Consider the following 25,529-nt stretch of genomic DNA (forward strand, 5'->3'; position numbering starts at 1 on the left):
ATTAAAGTCCAACCTCTTTCTTTTTATATTAACATTTGACAGCAAAATGGTCAATAACTCACAGTGTAAAAACTGACATAAACCCAGTGGTTATAAAACTCCACACCCATCCGAGTTTAACAGTTTTAGATATTGAACAGCTGCCCAGAGTCATATCAGCTGTGAGTGAACAAACATCACTCAAATCAACATTTTTAGCTCCACATATGGAAATTCTGCTGTGTGTCATCGCCTCGTTAATACTCTCAAGGTGTGGCTATGAATGAGTATGGTCTCTATGTGAATTGGCGTGGTCGATTATGAAGAAGTAAAACAAAGTCAATAAAAACCAACTATGTCTCTATGCCCTCTGTGTCTCTCTACTGTACTGTCCACAGTGGCGTGTCCAGGTCATTTAGACTGGGGTGGCCCAGGTGGGGCACAGATTCAGGCAAGGGTGGCACGCATTTAGGGAGGATGTAGACAGATCCCAGGTCAGAATTCAGAATTCTGAGAATCTGAGATCAGAATTTAAATAAATTTTTCACATGTGGCCCTTTGAGGAGCTGCGTAGTTTTTGAAAAATAAATGAACTGGCATCAGTTGGCCATCAGCGAGTATTATATGTATATATATATATATATATATATATATATATATATATATATATATATATATATATATATATATACATATATATATATATATATAGACTCGCCAAAATGTTGCCTAACTTTGAGCGTTATTTAGCCCCCTCCCCAACAAGCTTGATGTTCATATGGATGCCTTATGTCTTCTAGTTTATGGTACCAGGACCTTCACTCTAGCTTTATAAATGAGCCTGTTACAGCGTCTGAAATTGAGTGATGTTGGACGCTGGCGCCCTCAGGATTTTGGGGTGGCACCTGGGGTGGCCAATCGGATTTCTTGCCCTCCCCTGGAAACGGCCCTGACTGTCAACTATAGCTCCTGAGAGCTCTCCATCTTCTTCATACTATACGTGTGTGTGTGTGTGTGTGTGTGTGTGTGTGTGTGTGTGTGTGTGTGTGTGTGTGTGTGTGTGTGTGTGTGTGTGTGTGTGTGTGTGTGTGTGTGTATGTATGTATAGATATGCAGAGGTCATATTTGGCTTACACAGGGTTTTTTTGGGAGTGGAAGGTATGAGGGACTTTGGAGAAGGCTTGGCATGTGTGTGTGTGTATGTATGCACACACACGTGTGTGCGGGGTGCATGTGTGTGTATGTGTGTGTGTATGTGCATATGTGTTGTTGGGGTTACTAATGAAGTGCTGACATGAGGAGGGATTAGGGCCGCGGGCTGACATTGACAAATGTGATACTAAGTGGGTTAAGATGTCTATAAATAAACCAACCCAAGTCCACCAATACACGCCTGTTATGCCAACAGTGCACACATGCACAATCACAAATATGTGTGCTGCAGGGCATGGTGTAAGTCTTGACAGAGGGATGCAGGGGCTGCTGCGAGCGATTCTGGGCCCCCTGACAAGACGTGACACTGGGACCCCCGCAGTGTGGCATCATCTCCCTCGGTTGGTAGAGTACGCCGAATCCCCATCCCCACCCCCCGCATCCTCCCTCCATCCTGCCCGAAACGACTCCTCTTTTTACTAGTGCCAGCCCCGCCTCTGCAGGGAATGATCACTGACATGGGGTGTAGTCAGTCCAACAGAATCTCTAGACGGCCAGGCAAATTCTAATCAGCATTTAACTGTGCTGGGAGTAATGGATTACATGGAGTGGGGTTGCGGTTATCATATTTCAAAACCGTAGCTGTAATCCATTTCAGCCATTGCAAAACACGCAGCAATGTGATTATACTGTGGATGCAGTATAATCAGACAGCTCTGTTCCCTATTGCTACTGCTTTTATGGAGGTATTTGGAGCGGGTTTTATGAGAGTAATCGTTTCATAAGCTTATGGCTTTCACAGGAGTTTAAAAACGTGGCAGCAAATCCTTATTATGCTCAGTTTGATAGCGGCATTCTAATGATTTCCAATGATCCAAATATCAAAAGTCTGCACCTCAGCTAACAAGACATCCAAGGTCAGACTGGATTCAAAAGATAGCTTTACGCATATAAAATAAATTAGTTCTACAAATAAATGTATTATAAATCATTGATACTAAGTATCGTGTGAACAGACCAATCCAAAAGTTATTGGATGATTATCAGAGAAGAAATTCTTTGGCCCTATAGTAGGTAGGACATAAGTCAATGTGCATGTGGATGCATCTTTCAAATTAAATTGATTGATTTTTTTTAACAGCACTGCAGATGGGGGCGAAACAGCGAATACATCACTTATCAGAAGCCTAAGTGGTCTGTTATTAAATCTCTTTAGATGAGTCTAAGCCAGAAAAATTGTCACGCCATGATTTATTTTATATAAATGACAAGACATATAAGTGCCTGATGTTGTTGTTGTTGTTGGGTTTTTTTTTTGGGGGGGGGGGGGGGTTATGTTGTGTGTGTCAGCTGCTGTGCAGATTTGGAGGCTAAAGTAAAAGGCAAAAACACTCTCAAATGTCCCCAACAAAAAGCCACCATTCATCTGCTAGCAAAATGATTGAAGACTCGGATGTAAAGAGAGACTTCTTTGAACTTCTGGCCAAAAGTGTATCATATGAGACCGCGCCTGACTGCCTCTGCCCCCGTAACCTTATACATGTGCCAGTGCGCCAGTTAGCTGCATGGCAGTCCAGCGTGCAATTAATCACACTGAGCAATATATGAAAGCTCTTTCAGCTACAGCTTTACAGCTCTCTGTGTGGTTTCTGTCACATGACGGGTTTTTTTTCTTAATTGTTTTTGTGTGTGTGTGTGTGTGTGTGTGTGTGTGCATGTGTGTGTGTGTGTGTGTGTGTGTGTGTGTGTGTGTGTGTGTGTGTGTGCGTGCATGTGCGTGTGCGTGTGTGCGTGTGCGTGCGTGTGCGTGTGTGTGTGTGTGCGCGTGTGCGTGTGCGTGCGCATGTGCGTGTGTGTGTGAGTGATTAATAATGCCTGATTTGGGTTGTTTAATTAATGCATTCAACTGTAGTTTGAACCTAATCTATTCTGAAAACAAACTCAATGCCTTTAGTTTTGGCATAATGGGTGTGTGTCACTTTGTGTGCAAGCATACATCATGTGTGTATATTGGCATTTAAGTGTACTTGTCAGCTCTGTGTGCAGATATGGGCTACAGTACGGGTAACTATTGCACACTTGCGTCATACAAAATGGGCAGAGAATAGTGTAGCTCCTTGTTGGTTGTCATTTTAGTGTATGGAAAGCCATATTCCAATAGATAGGAGATTCTTGGTAATTATCCTGAACCTAAGTACTGGAAATTGACTGTAAACTGAATCAGTCGATTTTATGAATGACCGAGCTTATCTGGTCTAGACATTGGCGGTATGTCACAGACATGGTCCAAATAAAAACCCTTGAATTTGAGCTTGAAAAATAAGAACTTGTAAAATGTCAAATGAACGGTTTGAATTGCCCAGTCCTAATCTATCTTGACTAACTTTTTCCTACTTGTGTTTTAGTCTGACTTTTAAACGTCTTTTTATGGTTTTCCTCGTTTCCTCTCTGGATAAAACATTATTTTTTAACCTAGAAAGACCTTGTTTGATAGAGCAAAGATTGTGCCCAAGCCTGAGAGACATGTCTGCATTGCAATGCATGCCGGCCTTAAGACTAGCATTATAAGCTAAAGCAAAGGCCCAAGCCACACCCCCAAAGATATATTTGAGTTCAAGACAACCCTGCCTTGCCTGACTACATATTAACTCAAAATCAAGCATTTTACTGTATCGTTTTAGAGAATTTCAAAGGTAAAGTTCCACATTTGTACCATCAAATGACTTCCTTTCGCAAACTTAGGGTGCTGTCTGTAAAAACACATTGCTCCATAAGTTCTGACAATGATATATTTGAGATCACAACTCTGACTACACACCAACTCAAAATCAAGCACTGGTACACATTTGTACATTTGTATGTTGCAATTACTAGCCTGTATAAAACATCGGGTGCTGTGAAAACACATTACTCCATCATTTCTGACGATGACTGATATATTTGTGTTCAGGGTAATCCTAAACCAAAAGTCAAATATAGGCTACGCACGACAGTAAGCATGATCAGTCATTAAGCATGATTAATCCGATGTGTCACTTCCCCAAAGGGCCATTCTGAGCCAGGACAAACCCTGAGCTAAAGCTTGTGGGACGTACAACAGTACAAGTCTAAATCAAAGTTGGCTAACGAAACACACGGCCGTGGTTCATGCAGTCACATCCGTTCCACGTGGAAATTTGGGATTCGGGGCTCTAAGTCGATCTTTGATGAAAGGGCTTGGATGAAGACTAGCAGACACTTGTCTGCCGTCTTCAGCCACTGGCATCGGAGGATTCCACGACTAAGTCATGTGATTTACTCCCAACTGCTGTGCATTCTTTCAGATGTCCTTTCATCTCCATCCCCGTGATGAAAAGAACCACCATTACCCTGTAAGAGATAGCATTATACAAGAGCACAAGTAGTCATTTGCAAAGATCCCCATTATGCCGTGTAAACATCTGCATGCGATTTGTTTACATCTTTAAATGCCCCATCATTGTCATTTTTAACGACATGAGCTACAGGCAGTGTTGTTGTAGTCAAGTCACTATATCTCGACTGCAGTCATCAAAGAAGAGTCCGAGTTGAATCCATCTCGAGTCCCCATTACCTGAGTTCGAGTCCTGAACATGAGTGTGAATCCACATGTAGGTGGGGCACACGTGCCTGCCCTAGTACAAAATTGAATAATGCCACAATGGCTATCAATATCATTATGCCAAATTATTAGGGCCTATTAAAAAAAAAAGTCAGAGTCCTGTCTCCAACTTCCGGGTCTGAAGCATGAATGCTAGAGTCAAAGTTCAAGTCCGAGTCATCAGTGATCAAGTCCAACTCCGAGTCCTCACAAGTCCTGAAAACGAGTGCAGGAGTCCGACTCGAATCGACTCAACTACAACACTCGCTCCATGCACAAACGAGATGTGAAACCCTATCCAAAGCTTCTGCTTGTAATTTGACGGTATTGATAATCCATTTATGGTATTGATAATCCATTTGGCCATGCCGCCGCATACCAACACATGCGGACAGGTATAGAGGGTCTGTGGGGGGAATGCTTGGCACAGCAGCTCGACCGGCTTGGGGGGGGGGGGGGGGGGGGGGGGCGAGGCGCGCGACTTGACATTAGACGTAGCTAAGCCATCCAAAGTAGTTGGCCTAATTATGTAATAAAAGGGGCATGAATGCTTTGAAGTCCTAAGTGCAGTTGTCAGTTTCTTTGAAGGCAAATAGTAATTGTCATGTTCACTACCTCACAAATCAAATCTCCTACACATGTTTCCCCCTCCCCCCCAAGTCACAGTCTGTGCCCTCACACACACACACACCACCACCACAACAACCTCCTCCTTCTTTACGGCGGCCTTGATCTGCTTGCTATACAGGAACTGGTGGGCCCTCTCTTTCATGCCCTGCGTCAATCACCTCCATCTGGAGCTGGTCAAAGTCCCCAGGTCCCCGGGGAACCATTTTTTGGTGCCCCCCAAAAAGTCCCATTGTGTCACTTCCTGGAATCCATGTGGAGGTAAAGATGGCCAGACACCCCTCTTTAGCAGATCTCAGCACAGCTTCTTAGATCCGTTGCATCTGATATTCTTATGGGGATCTGTGCATGCCGCAGGATTTTGAAAATCGGCTAATCAAAAGCTGATCTCATTAACTTTTTATTTTACATGTGTTTACTGTATTTAACCTTTAAAATGACAGAACTTGAAAAATATGTTCTTCAAAAGAGATCCGGCCAAGGGAGCTGTGTTCTGACAAACATATCCGTGTTTATATAAGCAATATTATAAAGGCTTTCTTCCATGTATATCCAGTAGAGTTGATGTGTGTGTGTATGTGTGTGCATTTGTGTGTGTGTGTGTGTGTGTGTGTGTGTGTGTGTGTGTGTGTGTGTGTGTGTGTGTGCGTGCGCGTGCGTGCGTGCGTGCGTGCGTGCGTGTGTGTGTGTGTGTGTGTGTGTGTGCGTGCGTGCGTGTGTGTGTGTGTGTGTGTGTATGTATGCGCATTTGTGTGTCTCTGTGAGTGAGTGCATCCCTGGGGAGTCAATTCCGCCTTTAAGTGGTGATAAAGGTAAGTTTTCCATAACATGATGGTCGGAGCTTCCTTTAGGCTATGAACCCCTTTTTCCCGTCATTTGAATAGTGAGCTAGTCCCACTGGGTTTTATTCCCCCTTGAAGTTCAAACTCATGTTAAATGACTTCCTTGTTCCTGTGCAATCTTTCTGACTATAGTGTTGAAAACCAGGTGACTTGCCCTCGGGGGAGGCTTTATAAAGTCACATCCTGTACGCTGCACAGATCCTGTGGGCTAGCCTGGGTGTCTCTAATGTTGTCTAGGAGCTTTATCAACTGCTGGCTCAGAGATGAGTCAGTGCTAACTCCACTCCAGACCAGTTGCTGGGTCTGGCTGCATTTACCCTGTGGCTTATAAATAAATAAATAAATAAATAAATAAATAAATAAATAAATAAATAAATAAATAATATAATATAATATAATATAATAATAATAATAATAATAATAATAATAATAATAATAATAATGATAATGATAATAATAATAATAATATTAATAATACATTATGGACAGAATCTATGCCTGAAGAAACAACCCAAAAATTAGTGATTCTCTGTTACAGTATCTGTTGCTCTGCATGGTAGACGATTGGAGAATATTTTTTATTTCTTTCTCCATTCACTGACATTATGGTGAAGCAGATGACATTTATAACATAAACAAACAGACAATGCAGATTCTGATTATGACAATATAAAACTAGTTATTGTCGGATTTTCTTAAGTGAATTGCTTTCTTTATGTTACTATTAAACCTTTCAGTTTGAAGAAGTGTAACACAGAAATTCTTCTGACAGAATTTCGGTGTTACACTTGGTTTAATAACAAAGAAAGTGAAAAAAACAGAGAATCGTCAATTTTGGGGTTATATTGTGTCCAAGGTACTACCAAAATTCAACATCACTTCTTCACTAATCTTCTTTGTTTTGAGAAATCGCAACATGACCTCCCTGACGCTCCACACAACAGATGCAACACTACAAATAAAAAACATCACCCAAGTGTTTAAATGAATACATAACTTTATTTAAATAAATGCTTTGTCATAACAAAAAAAGACAAAGGTTAAAAGAGTACATAAATTACAAGTTGAATAAATATTACACAGTGATATTCACTTTAATAATTTGAGATTTTTTGTATTTTTTATTTCTTTTTATGTAGTTCCAAATGCTGACCATTTTTATTCCCACTATCCTCCTGCCACCGATGGGTTGATTTCACAAGCCATTGAACACCACATTATGGAAACCAATTGTATTGTCTCATTTCGTCCAGAATATGTTATGCATTCAGAAAAAAGCTGTAGTAACTGTACTAGTGTAGTATAACATGTAATTATGAGTTCAAACCAAGTAGGAGATTAGGAATCTGAGGAAGTCACTGCTCGCAAACAGGTGGAAGTCACCGACACATCACCTCAACCTACTATCCAAACATGAGAAAAAAATATCTGGAAAACGCAAGTATTCCCACATTTGCCTGATGTATACACCCAGATATTTCAATACTTTTCAACACGAGTAAATCTGTCTTTCACTCCAACTACCTTTGTGCTAAAAATGTACGTGGAACTTGAGACTGTGCCCCTGGTTGCAGCCAGCACTGCCTTCCCCAGATTCCCACGACTCCTTGTAACTGTCTTGCTAACTGTATCTACTTGTAACTGTCTTGCTAACTGTATCTACTTGTAACTGTCTTGCTAACTGTATCTACTTGTAACTGTCTTGCTAACTGTATCTACTTGTAACTGTCTTGCTAACTGTATCTACTGTCATGCAACTGGTATGAGCCCCGTTATCGGGGAAGTGGCTAGGCCCTGATCATGACCACTGCCCATGGCGCTCACTCTCTTCTCCCCCCTCCTCACTATCTCTCTCCCTCTTCCTCTCGTCTCTGTGCAATAGGCCATGAGAGCATGTGCCGTCGCTAGTGTACTGTATGTGTTACTTTCTATCTATTTTCCCTAAAGGATGTTGCTGTATTGGAGGTCCCAGGCATGGGCCGCACGAGCCCCTGTCAACAAATATTACCTCAAAGCACCACCTTCAAAAGGTAAGCACAAGATAACACAACATTTAGCTTTTTGTGGCTGTTTTTCCCCCCCGCTAACTTCATGACACCACATCTCAGGACGTCGTTGTGTGTCAGTATCAATATTGAATAACTGAAATAAGTGCAAGCTGCTTCTTTTTTTCTCTCTCCTCCGAAAGTGGTGGTGGGGATTTGGTGTGGGAAGTGGGGCAAGGAGCCTTGCTATCATGTTCACACACCAGAAGCCATTTTGGATTTTTGGACGCTCACACCGTTTCTCGCTCTCTCTGAGGAAATGGCTTCTCTCTTAAAACAGACGCAAACAGCTCGCCTGCACCAGCGGAGAGAAGTGGTCCTTCTGCGAACACCCCCCCCCCCCCCCCCCCCCCCCCCCACGGTGAGTCGCCTCCAAATTCTAAACATCTTTTGGCCTTCCACTCTCTGGCAATCATATACATTGGCAGTCACATGACAAGCAATTATCTTAGCTTATTGGTTGTTGAAGAAAGAGAAGAGAGAGGTTTAACTGGCTGCGGTTACACAGCGCTTCCTCACAAATCACTCTTGTCCAGAATTGCCCTGAGGTACAGGCAGAGATTATAATGGATTTGCAATGCATTTGTGACACCATTTATAGGACCTACCACATTCATTGTTCTCCTCTACATCAGAACTAAACCTAGACCTGTTTATCGTCATAACAAGGATCTGCCCCGGGGGGGGGGGGGGGGGGGTATGATTGGATGTTGGGGAGGGGTGGGGTGGGGATAGGGTAGGGGCATCTGAAAAAAGGAATTTGCCCCCTATGACATCCATGTCACTTTCACGTCTCTATTCAAATGTATGTGCATGTAGGAAGGCACTGTGACTTGCACACAGAGATATGACCCTGTTATAACTGTAACCCTTTGACCATGCTCCCCTTTAGACAAAGACAAACTGCTCACAATTTCCCAATGCGTTTGTGTACTGTTTGAGGAAGTATTAAAGGCAGAATAACATTTCCATGGAGAGGCATGCAAGCAGAAGGGCACAAAAGGGTTAGCTTTCTTTGATTGTTTACAGGCTAAAATGATCTTTCTTTTCTCCAAGCACCAATGCATTGTTGTGATTGTTTCTAGAGGAAAAAACAACAGTCAATAACTATACTTAAATGTAATGTAATACACCACGGTTACACGCTAGTAGCAGTATTGAGGGGAAACCACTTGAAATAGGAACATGGCTCAAAAGTGGGTGGTCGTTACTTCACTGAAGGCAAAGAAAATAGCACAAACAAAACCATACAAAACTACACTTCACACAACTGAGTCGGAGAAACCACTGGCCTTACTGGCGAGTTTGATGCAAGTTTTGACGACGCGTTCAGCTGAATCCAGCCCCAAACAACTGAAAGGTGCTGTTCATCGATAGGTCAAAGTCAAAAATGTTGACCACGATCGAGTCGGGTCACTTCGGGCTGAAAGCGCTTTGTTTCACCAGTAGAGGCAGCGCTCTCTGTCAAGCTCTGTGTGGCCCTGCATGGCGGTGTCTGTTCAAATAGGCACAGTTGGCATATCAGGCTAGCTACATTGTCGAAGAGCCACTTACATAGGTTCATCTGTAACCATCTGCTTACTCGTTTGCTTCCAAACACTCTCAATGTCCCCAGACATGCTCGACATCGGCTAGTGAGAGAAGGCCAGCCCCAAGACCACTTCAAGCACGAGCAATAGTTGTTGTGACAAAAACAAAGAGAAAGAAAAAGAACATTCTTTTGTAATAGGCTCACTCCATCATACACCTACACAGGCTCATGCATACTGTACATACCCACTGTACACATACATACATTCATACACACATCGTTTTGTGAAGGTACACATATCTAAGCAGGTTCCCCTATTCATAAGTGCTCTGACAGGACCACATACCTGGATAGAGTCAACTGTTAAAGCAGAACCCTATCTCACGTTTCCTTTTGTTTTTCTTTTGGAAAACAAATAGATGAAAAACCAAATGGCCGTGCCAAATCGTTGGTTGCAGCTATCTCCTCAAGAGCTCAGAGTGGCATCAGATTCGAAAGCCTAACAGTTCTGTTTAGAATGTGCCTTATCGTTTGTTTGTTTTTTTCTTCACAAAGGTTGTGTTAACTTTACATGATACAAAGTGTTGTATTGAAAACCCCAGCTTCTATCAAAATATATCCATTGTGTGCATATATTTTCATGAATCTGTAGCCGGGGCACCCGGCTCATAGAAGGGGCCCCACGGGCAATAGTCAAGGGTCTAAATCTTCTGGGTTTCTTCCCCTCATTTGGAGATGAGTGCTCAGTCAACAACAGAAAAAAAAATAAAAAAATAAAGTAAAATGTTTCTTTTCAGCCTGTACTTTCGTTTGGATTTTTTATCCTTGTAAAAAAAAAACTTGAAGTGAATGGCGGGCGGAGCAGACAGGCGTGATGGGAGAGGAGGAGGTGTGGGCCCTGGGTCAGGTGGTGGTTAGGGGGTAAGGAGGGGAGGCGGTGGGTGGGAGCAGTAAACAGAGTTCCTCCCCTCTTCACTCGTTGTTGTTGTTGTTGTTGTTGCTGCTCTCCAGGTCTTTACACTGAATGTCCCCGCCGCTGTAATCTGTGCCGGGCAGCTGAACGCCGTACTTGTCCACACACCAGCAGATGCCTCGTTTGCGACCGCGAGAGGGCTTGCACTGCGGGGGTCAAGATGGGGTCGCGCAGAGGCGGGAGGGGCAGAGAGGGTGGGGAGGAGAAGAGATTGTTTTGGAAGGGATGGTAGGAGCGGTATGGGGTGGTGTGGAGAGATGTGGAGAAAAGAGAAGACAAAGAGAATATAAATACAACATAATAAACATTTGGATGTTATTCTGATGTTTCTTAATGCTGAATTAGAGGACCACTTCGACGATTTTCAACCAGCTTTGTATCATTACAGAATCAGTAGTATATGCAAATGAATAATGTTTAATTTCCCTCCATCTTGCTGGGACACGAGAACTCCCTGTTCATTAGCAGAACTTCCTGGACCAGGCCCGGCGCTAGGGGCGGGCCTGACCGGGCCGGGCCCCCCCATTCAACAAACTGGCCCCCCCATTCCCAAAAAAAAAAAAAAAAAAATTTTTTTTTTTTTTTTTTTTTTGCTAAACGTTTTTCCGTTTTTCTGTTTTAAAGTTTAACATGGAATCTGGCTGTCATTAGGCATTGATTAACTGAATGCTATTGCTAACTGTTACTTTGAACATCCATTTGCAATGATTCTGGCTGGATATTAACTATTGTAAATTTGTCACAATGAATGCAATTTGTGCACAATGTGTAAATACACTTAATATTAATTGTTTAGGCCTAATTATTTGTAAAGTCACAACACATTAGAGATGTGTGTAGTTCTTCACAGATTTAGCCTCTTCATTTTGCTCTCAAATGCACCAGGTTGACGAATTTTACTTTAAAATGTACAAAATCTTCTTCCGGGGGAGAATCCCCCCGGACCCCCCCTTGGGTAGCTTGGCCCCCCCAAGCTAGTGGCAGGCCCCCTCTGTAACTTGGGTCTGGAGCCGGGCCTGTCCTGGACCACATCATTATGATGTCATTTGGTGCAGGAAGCACTGCGAATGAAGGTAGAGATAACAATGACGATAGTGATAATGACAGTGATAGTGATAGTGATGGTGATAGTGATGGTGACAGTAATAGTGACACCATGGCAAAACTGCTTCAAATGACATCATTTGGGACCAGGAAGTTCTGTGAATGAACCAGGAGCTCTCGGTCCAGGCAAGATGGTGGGGGGGGGAGTTAAACATTCTTCATTTGCATAATCTATCTTGGCCCGTTAAGTGCAGGTGTTTGTTGAAGCTAACTCACCTGCTTGCGTTTGAAGAATCCCTTTCTGTCGCAGTTGGGAAGGTACAAAGACAAAGCCATGACCCGAGAGGTGTCCTTCATCCCCTGGATGATCCCGTCCAACTTTCTCCTGCAGGGACCCTTTGGAGAAAGACAGTGCAAAGTTACAATCCAGCAGCATTGAGAAAGTGAACAGCTGTTACAAAGGCTATGCAAAGGGATTTCACACAAGTGTTTATGGATTGTTAAGGCAACTGAAATTCAAAACAACTGAAGTTTAAAGTGCAGTGCACAAGATTTAATGGAGGGCACTACAAGCGAGCGAGCAGCGTCTGTCTGATCTCGGCTCTACTGTATGTAGCTAGCTCTTCTCTATAGAACGAATCAGCGTGACGTCACTGCCACCCAGAAATGCAGCAGTCAACCAGTATGAGTTGTGCCAAACAAAACTATACATCACATCGCTTATATTTTGACATTCTGAGAGAGAGCAGAATTAGTTCAATAGTTTGATGTATAATATATGCATGTCGTGTTAAAGTTGTGTGAACTGTCGCAGTTTTTTAAATGTAAACAAGGTCAGCCGGCTAGAGTCAGACACTCAAACTCAGGCTCCATAGGGTCCCATTGCCGTTTCCACCCAGTGACGCGGTTTGTTTACCAAAACATGACTTTATTATTTATGTCAATTACAGGCCACCTTAAGCTGTGCCTTGTCAATGTTTTCTTAGTTGAAGTCAATAGAATTCACTGATTACTATTTTCTTTTGCAGTCTCATGTAGGAACTAGGGGCTGTAGTTCGGTCAAAAGAAAATAGTTCCTCCATGAAACTGCTCATAACAAGGTCTGTGGATCATCTTGAGTAACGGGGTCATGATTTCTGGAAAGAGACATTGCTGTTGAGTTTTTCAAATGTATTTCTTTGGCACTTTGAGCACCACAAGCCGAGGGTCATCCAGTTCCATTGTATTGGAGAGAAGGCAGAAACTCTGCGGCCGATATCTCCAAAACTCAGGCAACTAACACAAAACGATATAGATGGATAAATAGCACTACAGGGGAGAGGGAAAATATGTATTTTGGATTTTAGGGTGCGCTGTTCCTTTAATACGCCTTTAATTTTTAGCTAAAATAATAAAACATAATGTGTGTGTTAGCAAGGGAGACTTGCACCACTTGTAAATACTTACAAATTCTGGCTCGTGCTTGTCGATGGGTAGAGGGGAGTAGTCCATAGGGGAGCCCATGGAGCGCTGCTTGCCCTGCTTCCTCTTCTGCTCCTTGCGCAGCGCCTGGACTTTCTTACTGTTCACAATGTCTTTGGGAAGGAGCGGCACTTTAGCCGGCTGCAGCTCCTCTGTCATGTCTGTGGCCATGGTGTCCTCGTGTTCTCGGGACTCACGATCTACACAGGGATCAACAGAAACGATCAGTTAAGATCACATTTTTAGCCTAATACCAAGCTGGAGTTTACATTTATCGAACACGGTCAAGTGTATGGGGGTGAGGGTGGGCTCAGTTTGGAGAATGAATGACGTTAACGGTAGGGATGTAAAAGTAGGGATTAAAGTTAGTGTCATACAATTTTTTGATCAGATTTTGATGATGATATCAATCGTGGAGTGGGAAAAAATGTCCGCTGCCAAGCTTAAACTTGGGCCATCATCGCACTTTTGGTGAGCCCAGTTGAACTCACTGCTGTTTAGATATAGCAGGCTTGTCGGCTGCTATATGGACTCCGTGTGGCTGCATTTTGGGTTTCCAATCAAGGGAGAAAACGGCAACAAGACAACTGACAAGACAAAGACTGTTTGCAAGTGTTTGAAGGAGCTTTGCCTCACAGGAAACATGAACAACATGCTGCACCAAGTACAACAACCGCACAATGAAAAAGCACAGTCCACAGTATCTGGTTAATGTTGCGTTTGGTTTGAGTCTTTCATGCTTTCAGAGGGCTTAAAAACGGAGCTGTTTCTCTTTGCACCACTTCTAGAGTTAGTCTGTTTTTACTCCTCAGGCTTATTTCAGGAAACATCTTACATTTAACTTAGATTACATTTAACTTAAAGAAACCTATTAGTCACCCTGTTTATCGTTTGCAATTTAATTTTGTTTTCAGTCAGGAATAAAAGGCATTTTTGTTCCAGTCATAATTGGCTTCGTTCAGATTTTCCTCAAAATACAGTGATATAATATTGACTTGTGTTGTGTTTCAAATGAATGTACTGTACTGCTAGAACCATACATGATGCTGCCTCAACTTGTAGTGTGTTAAAGGTAAATTCCCCGTAGACTACTGTATCTGCAATATTTCACAAACAGAATGTCGCTGAAAACATCAAAAGGTAGCCCAAACTAAAAAATAACCAGTTTAATCATTTCATTCAATGATAAACTGATACTCTTTGTTTGAATTCTTTCTTCGCCGCATAAAATGTGAAGTATTCTACAGCTTGTTATTCTAGTGCCTCAAAGACATACACGACCAGATGCTCTTCCCAGGGTTTTTGCCCACCAAATGTCGCTTCCCCATTTGTTTACTGGGGGAAGGAGGGGGAGGGGGGGGGGAGTGATCAACAGCTGATGAACTCGTCCTCTGTCTTGACTCAGTGGTCCAAACTCGTCTCGTCTCACCCAACCCCATTCTCCAAAACCTCTCTGGTTGTGGTGGTTACAGGGAAAATAGAGCTGCAGCTGTACAGTGCAAAACATATTTACCCGGACGCCAGTCAAAACAACCTACAACCCATGCATGTACATTCGTGAGAGCAGGCGAGACAACAGATGTCTCGCTTGATGTTCTATTTTTAGAGTGAGTACTGTACGAGCTACCTTGGTCGTACAGTGGACGGCTAAATAGACAAATATAGAGAAGTACACGCATGGCAACACATATTTGTGCTGTTTTGGTGCGTGGGGACCTGTACACAGAGTGGGGAAAACAACATCATAGGCTGCATGGTTGCCTGAGGCTTGCCTGGAAAATCTGACATCTGAGGGATGATCTGCCTGCAGCAACTTCATACAAATGCATCCAATGATTTGAATCAAATGCCAAGTTTAGGAAAATCCAATTGCTCAGAGAATTAAGATTGCACTTTTTTAGGTCTGATTTCATGTCATTCCTACAAGTGGTTTTGCCTCCCCCAGGGGGCACTACAGTCTCAGGGATCTGGAAGTCCCTCTTGATAGGATATTTGGTGGCTGAGGTCCCTTATCCCTATAGCATATAGCTCTTCCCTTCCCCCTCCTATATCTTTGGGGCTCTGCCACAGGTTCTTTGAGGCCACAGAGAGAAGCCCTCTGCTCCCCCCTTGGCTTAGCTGTACTATAAGTAAGGAGGTATTGTGGGGACTTTGCCAGGCCCCGGCTGGCCGATGCACCATGCCAGTGGATGACCCTGGCTATATTTATCTGACAAGGAAACCCGCCGTGGTGCGCAGGGCCAGACGCACTGAACCAGAGAGGAATGCTGGCCGGGGAATACATGCCAACTGCCGCTGAAAGAGAAATCAACTTCCATGCTAGTATATAGGAACCGAGAGAATGCGTTGGGGGGGATTTAACCAGAAACCAACTTTGCTGCATGGCGTGTTTAGTACACAGCCATCTTGGAGAAAGACACAGAGACTAAACAAGGACTACAGGAGTGGATGTTCAAAGAGCCTGACACAGCATGAGTGGCTGGAGTCTATGGAGGGGGGCATGAGTGTGTGGAGTCTATGGGAGGGGGGCATGAGTGTGTGGAGTCTATGGGAGGGGAGCGTGAGTGTGTGGAGTCTATGAGAGGGGAGCATGAGTGTGTGGAGTCTATGGGAGGGGGGCATGAGTGTGTGGAGTCTATGAGAGGGGGCATGAGTGTGTGGAGTCTATGGGAGGGGGGCGTGAGTGTGTGTGGAGTCTATGGGAGGGGGGCATGAGTGTGGAGTCTATGAGAGGGGGGCATGAGTGTGTGGAGTCTATGGGAGGGGAGCATGAGTGTGTGGAGTCTATGAGAGGGGGGCATGAGTGTGTGGAGTCTATGAGAGGGGGCATGAGTGTGTGGAGTCTATGAGAGGGGGCATGAGTGTGTGGAGTCTATGAGAGGTGGCATGAGTGTGTGGAGTCTATGAGAGGGGGGCATGAGTGTGTGGAGTCTATGAGAGGGGGCATGAGTGTGTGGAGTCTATGGGAGGGGAGCATGAGTGTGTGGAGTCTATGAGAGGGGAGCATGAGTGTGTGGAGTCTATGGGAGGGGAGCATGAGTGTGTGGAGTCTATGAGAGGGGGGCATGAGTGTGTGGAGTCTATGAGAGGGGGCATGAGTGTGTGGAGTCTATGAGAGGGGGCATGAGTGTGTGGAGTCTATGAGAGGTGGCATGAGTGTGTGGAGTCTATGAGAGGGGGGCATGAGTGTGTGGAGTCTATGAGAGGGGGCATGAGTGTGTGGAGTCTATGAGAGGGGGCATGAGTGTGTGGAGTCTATGGGAGGGGAGCATGAGTGTGTGGAGTCTATGGGAGGGGAGCATGAGTGTGTGGAGTCTATGAGAGGGGGGCATGAGTGTGTGGAGTCTATGAGAGGGGGCATGAGTGTGTGGAGTCTATGAGAGGGGGCATGAGTGTGTGGAGTCTATGAGAGGTGGCATGAGTGTGTGGAGTCTATGAGAGGGGGCATGAGTGTGTGGAGTCTATGAGAGGGGGCATGAGTGTGTGGAGTCTATGAGAGGGGGCATGAGTGTGTGGAGTCTATGAGAGGGGGCATGAGTGTGTGGAGTCTATGAGAGGTGGCATGAGTGTGTGGAGTCTATGAGAGGGGGCATGAGTGTGTGGAGTCTATGAGAGGGGGCATGAGTGTGTGGAGTCTATGGGAGGTGGCATGAGTGTGTGGAGTCTATGAGAGGGGGCATGAGTGTGTGGAGTCTATGAGAGGGGGCATGAGTGTGTGGAGTCTATGAGAGGGGGCATGAGTGTGTGGAGTCTATGAGAGGGGGCATGAGTGTGTGGAGTCTATGAGAGGTGGCATGAGTGTGTGGAGTCTATGAGAGGGGGCATGAGTGTGTGGAGTCTATGAGAGGGGGCATGAGTGTGTGGAGTCTATGGGAGGTGGCATGAGTGTGTGGAGTCTATGAGAGGTGGCATGAGTGTGTGGAGTCTATGAGAGGGGGCATGAGTGTGTGGAGTCTATGGGAGGTGGCATGAGTGTGTGGAGTCTATGAGAGGGGGCATGAGTGTGTGGAGTCTATGAGAGGGGGCATGAGTGTGTGGAGTCTATGAGAGGGGGCATGAGTGTGTGGAGTCTATGAGAGGGGGCATGAGTGTGTGGAGTCTATGAGAGGTGGCATGAGTGTGTGGAGTCTATGAGAGGGGGCATGAGTGTGTGGAGTCTATGAGAGGGGGCATGAGTGTGTGGAGTCTATGGGAGGTGGCATGAGTGTGTGGAGTCTATGGGAGGTGGCATGAGTGTGTGGAGTCTATGAGAGGTGGGCATGAGTGTGTGGAGTCTATGAGAGGTGGGGAGGGTGATTACCAGAATTGGGTCTTTGGCTTGTGAGCTGCACTGCCGTCTCTTTGAAATGAATCTCACAACTCATGACTTGGCAGGCCCCGCTTTGTGTTTGGATATGTCCTCGTGTCTCCGCGCTCAGACTACGAGGCTATAAACCGCTATAAATAAATATGTCAAACAAGCATTCCTATGTACATGATGCCTGTGACCATGGTGGAAAAACTCTTTATTTCTGCTGTTCAGTCCAATCATTTCTTCGGGCACTTGATTAAAATGCCACATATTTGGCAATGAAATATGGTGTCTATGAAAAGTCTGAGCCATGGGACATCAGTTATGTTCATCTTACAAGCCAATCAGTGTGAGAGCCTTTTTGTTTGTCCATGTTAGAAAAATGGACATAATCTAGAAAGACTTTTGACTTATTGAAACTCGTCAACCTCAACTCCAAGAGTAAATTCCGGCTGAGGGGCCATGAAGTGAGCTTACAGTTGAAAGATATTGAGACAAACCGTGCCATCTTGAGCCAACACTACACAGAGTATAGCCTTTGTGCAGACAATAATGTCTGTCTCTTTTTCTCTTTCACTCACTAAATCACCAAATTCATCTTTTCTGAAGTGGGCTCTTCAGTGCGGCCACAAAAACTCAGTTTTTCCATGCTCAGGGTCCCCAGCTTGTAAAGGAGGCTTAGAGGGTCTGTGTTTAACTACTGAAACTCAGCCAAGACACTGGACAGGAGCCAAGAGAGCCAAGTCACGTGCAGCTCTTCCATTCAGCTGAGCCCCAAGCTGTGTTGCTATCTCTCTCTCTCTCTCTCTCTCTCTCTCTCTCTCTCTCTCTCCTCTCCTCTCTCTCTCTCTCTCCTCTCTCTCTCTCTCTCTCTCCCTCTCCTCTCTCTCTCTCTCTCTCTCCCTCTCCTCTCTCTCTCTCTCTCTCTCCCTCTCCTCTCTCTCTCTCTCTCTCTCTCTCCCTCTCTCTCTCTCTCTCTCTCTCCCTCTGCTCAAGCTAAAGATTTCATTAGGACAAGAGGCATGGAGTAGCCAAAGGAGGTGCACCTGATACTTCTCTGTTTAAAAATTAACATCTGCGCACAATTATGCTTCATCAATAATCCCAAGTTTCTTACAGGCAGCAGTCCAAGCATGAAAGATAAGCCAAGCGCCTTCTTTCAGTTTTTCTCTCCACTGGATCTTTACGAGTATATACAATAATACACTGGATCTTTACGAGTATATACAGTAATACACTGGATCTTTACGAGTATACAGTAATACACTGGATCTTTACGAGTATATACAGTAATACACTGGATCTTTACGAGTATATACAGTAATACACTGGATCTTTACGAGTATATACAGTAATACACTGGATCTTTACGAGCATATACAGTAATACACTGGATCTTTATGAGTATATACAGTAATACAGTGGATCTTTACGAGTATATACAGTAATACACTGGATCTTTACGAGTATATACAGTAATACACTGGATCTTTACGAACTCAGTAACAGCATTTTGCTTAGCAGAGAAGCCAGGATGACGAGTTGTCTCGCACCTTTCATTAGATTTCCCAACATTACGCCACATTTCTTGTGTGCTGCCTTTGATCAAGTCGGTCTGTGAGCGGCATCTGAAATTACATCTGGACAAGGTGTACGAGAGTATTGAATAGAGATGTGCTGTTTCATCTCAACAGATTCAACAGAGTATTGAATAGAGATGTGCTGTTTCATCTCAACAGATTCAACAGAGTATTGAATAGAGATGTGCTGTTTCATCTCAACAGATTCAACAGAGTATTGAATAGAGATGTGCTGTTTCATCTCAACAGATTCAACAGAGTATTGAATAGAGATGTGCTGTTTCATCTCAACAGATTCAACAGAGTATTGAATAGAGATGTGCTGTTTCATCTCAACAGATTCAACAGAGTATTGAATAGAGATGTGCTGTTTCATCTCAACAGATTCAACAGAGTATTGAATAGAGATGTGCTGTTTCATCTCAACAGATTCAACAGAGTATTGAATAGAGATGTGCTGTTTCATCTCAACAGATTCAACAGAGTATTGAATAGAGATGTGCTGTTTCATCTCAACAGATTCAACAGAGTATCGAATAGAGATGTGCTGTTTCATCTCAACAGATTCAACAGAGTATCGAATAGAGATGTGCTGTTTAATCTCAACAGATTCAACAGAGTATCGAATAGAGATGTGCTGTTTCATCTCAACAGATTCAACAGAGTATCGAATAGAGATGTGCTGTTTAATCTCAACAGATTCAACAGAGTATCGAATAGAGATGTGCTGTTTCATCTCAACAGATTCAACAGAGTATTGAATAGAGATGTGCTGTTTCATCTCAACAGATTCAACAGAGTATCGAATAGAGATGTGCTGTTTCATCTCAACAGATTCAACAGAGTATTGAATAGAGATGTGCTGTTTCATCTCAACAGATTCAACAGAGTATCGAATAGAGATGTGCTGTTTAATCTCAACAGGGGGTAGGACAAGATAATTGTCGGAGATAAACGAGCCGGAAGGCCTCCATCATATAAAGCAGGACATTAGTAAAGCATCCTTCAGCCTTAGCCCGCCTGGGCTACTTAATATTTGAAGGCTAGGCCATGGCCTGATAACCCTGGAGTTTCTAGAGCAGAGAGGGAGGTGTGAACACACCAGGCCCACAGCAGAGTTGTGCAAGTCAGCGGGGATGTGATGCAGCAGTCCAAATGTTCCTGGTGACCAAAGGAAAATGGGTCACAGTCACAAACTGAGCCACTTATAATCGTGGCCAATTACCACTGCTAATCCTCTTTGATAGCAAACCCATTAATGGTTAAACTGGCACAGACTTTTGTCACTGGAGTTGTATGTATTCACCGAGGGGGCGGGCTTTCTTGGTCGCATTGACGCCAATGCGTTAGTACTAAAAACTGCATTTCCTTGAATGGCCACTTGAGGCTGGCTGCAGAAGTCAGTCCCCATTCAGCCCCAACATTTTGTGTCTGTATAGCTAAATTCACAACTGCACGCGGGGTGAATTTTTATATAATTCGCCCGTTTAGAGTAAAATAGACGATGTTTTGGGTGTGATTGACAGATCGTCTGTCCAGTGATCACGCAGCTCGGCGATCACAGGCCAATAGCAGGCGGAGCTGCGGTTCTGCGGGAAACTCCTGGTCTCGCACCGTTTCACATCGTCTTGTGCGAGCTGTGCGAAAACCAAGATGGCAGCGGCCAAAATTAAAAACTAGAGGCTTCGGGATGGGAGATCACAAACCAATGGGTGACGTCACACTCACTCTGTCCATCTCTTTATACAGTCAGTGATACTCAACCCGAGAGCCACATGCGACTCCTTTATGGGTAGTTGTGGCTCTTTTAAGTCCTACTTTAAATAAATAAATAAATAAATAAATAAATAAATAAATATAGGGAGGAAAGGGACTTTTTTTGTTGTCAATGTGGCTCCTGAGTAGTTCAAGGTTGCATACCACTGGTCTATGGTATTCACACTCGCACTTCCTGACACAACTTCAAAATAAAGGCATGGGTAGCCAGTTGCACAAAGCCATGGTTATTTCTTTCTGTCCATACAGACAATGCAAGGAAGAAATACACAGGAAGATCGAGAGACTGAGGTTTGAAAGACACTCCGTTCTGTACCAACTGAAAGACTAGACAGCTCATCCAAATGTTCTGTCGATTTCGGATTAATTGTGTATGACTGTCGCTGTGAAGAATTATGTTTTGACCTTTGACCCTTACATCCAGTTGCTTCGAAGGAATTCTTGTTTGGCCCCGTGCATGTTCTCAATCTGCAAGTAAACTTCCAGGAAATAACTCTTCCCATGGTATTGTGCATGTGCACACAGAACATGTTTATTGCAATCAAAAGGTTTCCTGTTTTTCTGAATGCATGGTATAAATAGCATCGAACAATTCCAGGATTATGAATTGGAAAACAATACTTCTGAAGGGATGCAAAGGGATCTTTCCAAGTGGGCAATAACTAGCATACTTGTTGAACTGTTAGGGCTTCTGCAGCTAAACACAAACTAAGTGCAAATACATTCTCAATCCCAGTTGAAGCCAGTCATGCGAAAAGTACATTATCAGAGTAATGCAGATGATTGTTCTACTGTACGCTCCTAATTTTGGTCTGAGGTCTAATCCCACATCTGAGTTTGGGTTTTCAACAAGCCACACGGACGGACGCAACCTCTTTTTGGGTCACCATCACCACAACACAATTGCTGGGTGTGACGATATTCTAACTCCCCAATGGCAGAAGCAGCTATTTTGGCTTGTGTTGAGCACTCCTGTCCAAAGCTAAACTCCAAGCAGTCTATAAAGGAGCATCCAAGTGGGCAAAGAACCAGCTTCGGCATCAATTTGGGGTTAACACTTTCTTCGTAAGAGGTTTACAGTATCACATTAACACCGCTACAGTATCATATGCCTTTGTAAGAGTTGTATTACTTATTGATGTAATGTGATACATAGATGATTTCAGACCAGGAGATGCTGCAGCAGTGTCATGTAAAACATATGCACGTCGATTCACGCAGATGTTGACGTTTTTTTCTTTGGCCTGTTTTGTGACGGCCTTAATGTGGTCAAAACTGAGAATCAGAAATGATCTAACCTCAATAATTATGACGCAGTCAGGAAGGCAAGCACTTACGACTAATGTTGATGAGGCCATGCTTCTGATGAGGCCATGCTTACCTCGAGCAACAGGGAACAATGAAAGGGGACAACCCATCTCCCATTCTAGCCAGCAAGCAACACCACCAACTGGAGCCGCCATTGTTTCCTGATTCTTCAGAAACACGAGAGGCCTATTCTTTTTTTTGTTTTGTTCCAGTCACGACAGAGTGAGATCCTTCTGCAGGGCAAAGACAATGAGGTCATTTCAACCTCTTGATCTCTCCCCCGCGATGCTTCGCACGGTAACACGCTGCTGGCCGTGAGGGAGCAGCACGGTAACACGCTGCTGGCCGTGAGGGAGCAGCACGGTAACACGCTGCTGGCCGTGAGGGAGCAGCACGGTAACACGCTGCTGGCCGTGAGGGAGCAGCACGGTAACACGCTGCTGGCCGTGAGGGAGCAGCACGGTAACACGCTGCTGGCCGTGAGGGAGCAGCACGGTAACACGCTGCTGGCCGTGAGGGAGCAGCACGGTAACACGCTGCTGGCCGTGAGGGAGCAGCACGGTAACAAGCTGCTGGCCGTGAGGGAGCAGCACGGTAACACGCTGCTGGCCGTGAGGGAGCAGCACGGTAACACGCTGCTGGCCGTGAGGGAGCAGCACGGTAACACGCTGCTGGCCGTGAGGGAGCAGCACGGTAACACGCTGCTGGCCGTGAGGGAGCAGCACGGTAACATGCTGCTGGCCGTGAGGGAGCAGCACGGTAACACGCTGCTGGCCGTGAGGGAGCAGCACGGTAACACGCTAACAACACGCTAACAAGCTGCTGGCCGTGAGGGAGCAGCACGGTAACACGCTGCTGGCCGTGAGGGAGCAGCACGGTAACAAGCTGCTGGCCGTGAGGGAGCAGCACGGTAACACGCTGCTGGCCGTGAGGGAGCAGCACGGTAACAAGCTGCTGGCCGTGAGGGAGCAGCACGGTAACACGCTGCTGGCCGTGAGGGAGCAGCACGGTAACACGCTGCTGGCCGTGAGGGAGCAGCACGGTAACACGCTGCTGGCCGTGAGGGAGCAGCACGGTAACACGCTGCTGGCCGTGAGGGAGCAGCACGGTAACACGCTGCTGGCCGTGAGGGAGCAGCACGGTAACACGCTGCTGGCCGTGAGGGAGCAGCACGGTAACACGCTGCTGGCCGTGAGGGAGCAGCACGGTAACACGCTGCTGGCCGTGAGGGAGCAGCACGGTAACACGCTGCTGGCCGTGAGGGAGCAGCACGGTAACACGCTGCTGGCCGTGAGGGAGCAGCACGGTAACACGCTGCTGGCCGTGAGGGAGCAGCACGGTAACACGCTGCTGGCCGTGAGGGAGCAGCACGGTAACAAGCTGCTGGCCGTGAGGGAGCAGCACGGTAACACGCTGCTGGCCGTGAGGGAGCAGCACGGTAACACGCTGCTGGCCGTGAGGGAGCAGCACGGTAACACGCTGCTGGCCGTGAGGGAGCAGCACGGTAACACGCTGCTGGCCGTGAGGGAGCAGCACGGTAACACGCTGCTGGCCGTGAGGGAGCAGCACGGTAACACGCTGCTGGCCGTGAGGGAGCAGCACGGTAACACGCTAACAACACGCTAACAAGCTGCTGGCCGTGAGGGAGCAGCACGGTAACATGCTGCTGGCTGTGAGGGAGCAGCAGCGATCACGTGTTCCTGTTTAAAGCCCAGCATGTGGTCATCCCTGCCTTCTCTCAGTCACATGCTCCTAACAGAGAGAGACTACTGTGTGCACTGATTTGTTTCACAGCTGTTGCCACTAGCGGGCCAGGTGTCAGTGACCAATACGCTGTACGAATACCACTGTAAAACTTTATAGGAAGAAATCAGCCAAGCATGCCAAAAAGGTTCTGTACACGGTCCCCCGATAAGTGTACACCCCCAAAAAAGGAGACGTGCAAAGACAAAACTGGTTCCCGTCATTTGTGTTCCATGTTCCAACCCAGAAAAGATGTGTCCTACCTATTCCGGACACCACACTTTCTAGGTGATATCTTGGTAAACCGGCCCTGCTCATTGTCCTACAGATCTGCTGAAGCGTGCGAGGCTCGGGCCACCCTGTCACCCAGGTCCAAGGTGAGAGAGATGGAAAGCCACATGCAGCCCTTCCTTTGCCTGTCGTGAAGCTGTCAAGCAGCTGGGAGCAGGTGCCAGCAGAGCCATACCTAACATGGCATGTCTGCAGGCCGCACGCCATGGCTACTACACACACAAGAGTCATTAGTGCAGAGAGAATGGATGTTTTAACTACTTGCTTTAGTGGTATGAGCCAATATATCGACTAGGGGTGGGACAATATGAGATATTATCGTCTAATAGACCCTTTTCATGGGGGGGGGGGGGGCATTTTGTGTCGAAAAGGCAGGGTAAACACAGGTGCAAGCAAAACATTAATGAGGTTTCCAACTTCCAATCATGGAAGTTGGAAACCCTCATTAGTGTTTTGCGTCCCACCCCTAATACCAGCGTACATATACAGTACATACATACATTACATAGCCTATATAATATACATTGTGGACATGAAAAATAGAGGTTGAGTAAAACAACGTGATGCTGTCATGTGATTCCATACAGTCCTTGCAAATGAAAAGGCACAAAATGTGAGAATACACATACTAAGTTGCTTGACTTCATGGCGACTATATACATTAAAAACACAACTAACCACTAACTTTATTCAATGTTAATGTGCCTAAAAGCATAGAAAGTGTTTGGCCACACGTTAAAACTGCATCGACACACACACACTCTCAGAGAGCCCAGTGTCAGTAAAGGTTGCTGTGTTAATAAGAAGGCGTAGCATGTCTGTCCACGTACGATGCTGTGTTAATAAGAAGGCGTAGCATGTCTGTCCACGTACGATGCTGTGTTAATAAGAAGGCGTAGCATGTCTGTCCACGTACGATGCTGTGTTAATAAGAAGGCGTAGCATGTCTGTCCACGTACCATTCAAGCATTCTGGACTTGGAACTCTCCCTCATCATGTTTTGTTTCTTGGCAAAGAGCAATCTGTTAAAACATAAGGCTCTTTCAGAAGCTTGCTGCCGTGAAGTCATATCTGTTAAAACATAAGGTTGCTGCCGTGAAGTCATATCTGTTAAAACATAAGGCTCTTTCAGAAGCTTGCTGCCGTGAAGTCATATCTGTTAAAACATAAGGCTCTTTCAGAAGCTTGCTGCCGTGAAGTCATATCTGTTAAAACATAAGGCTCTTTCAGAAGCTTGCTGCCGTGAAGTCATATCTGTTAAAACATA

General features: G+C 45.2%; 1 protein-coding gene across 1 annotated transcript in view; it reads right to left on the reverse strand.

The window, feature by feature from the left end:
• Window positions 1-7,204: 7,204 nt before the first annotated feature.
• igfbp5b (insulin-like growth factor binding protein 5b) overlaps window positions 7,205-25,529 on the reverse strand; it is a 23,606-nt gene continuing 5,281 nt past the window's right edge. Inside the window, exons 2-4 of the mRNA XM_083642087.1 lie at window positions 13,259-13,473; window positions 12,089-12,208; window positions 7,205-10,914 (exon numbers count right to left, since the gene is read on the reverse strand). Of these exons, the coding sequence (XP_083498213.1) occupies window positions 10,768-10,914; window positions 12,089-12,208; window positions 13,259-13,473 (482 nt within the window). The 3' untranslated portion in view covers window positions 7,205-10,767. The remainder of the gene's footprint in view (window positions 10,915-12,088; window positions 12,209-13,258; window positions 13,474-25,529) is intronic.

This window comes from Poromitra crassiceps (genome assembly GCF_964638095.1).
Source record: "Poromitra crassiceps genome assembly, chromosome: 8".
In the NCBI taxonomy this organism is placed as follows: domain Eukaryota; kingdom Metazoa; phylum Chordata; class Actinopteri; order Beryciformes; family Melamphaidae; genus Poromitra; species Poromitra crassiceps.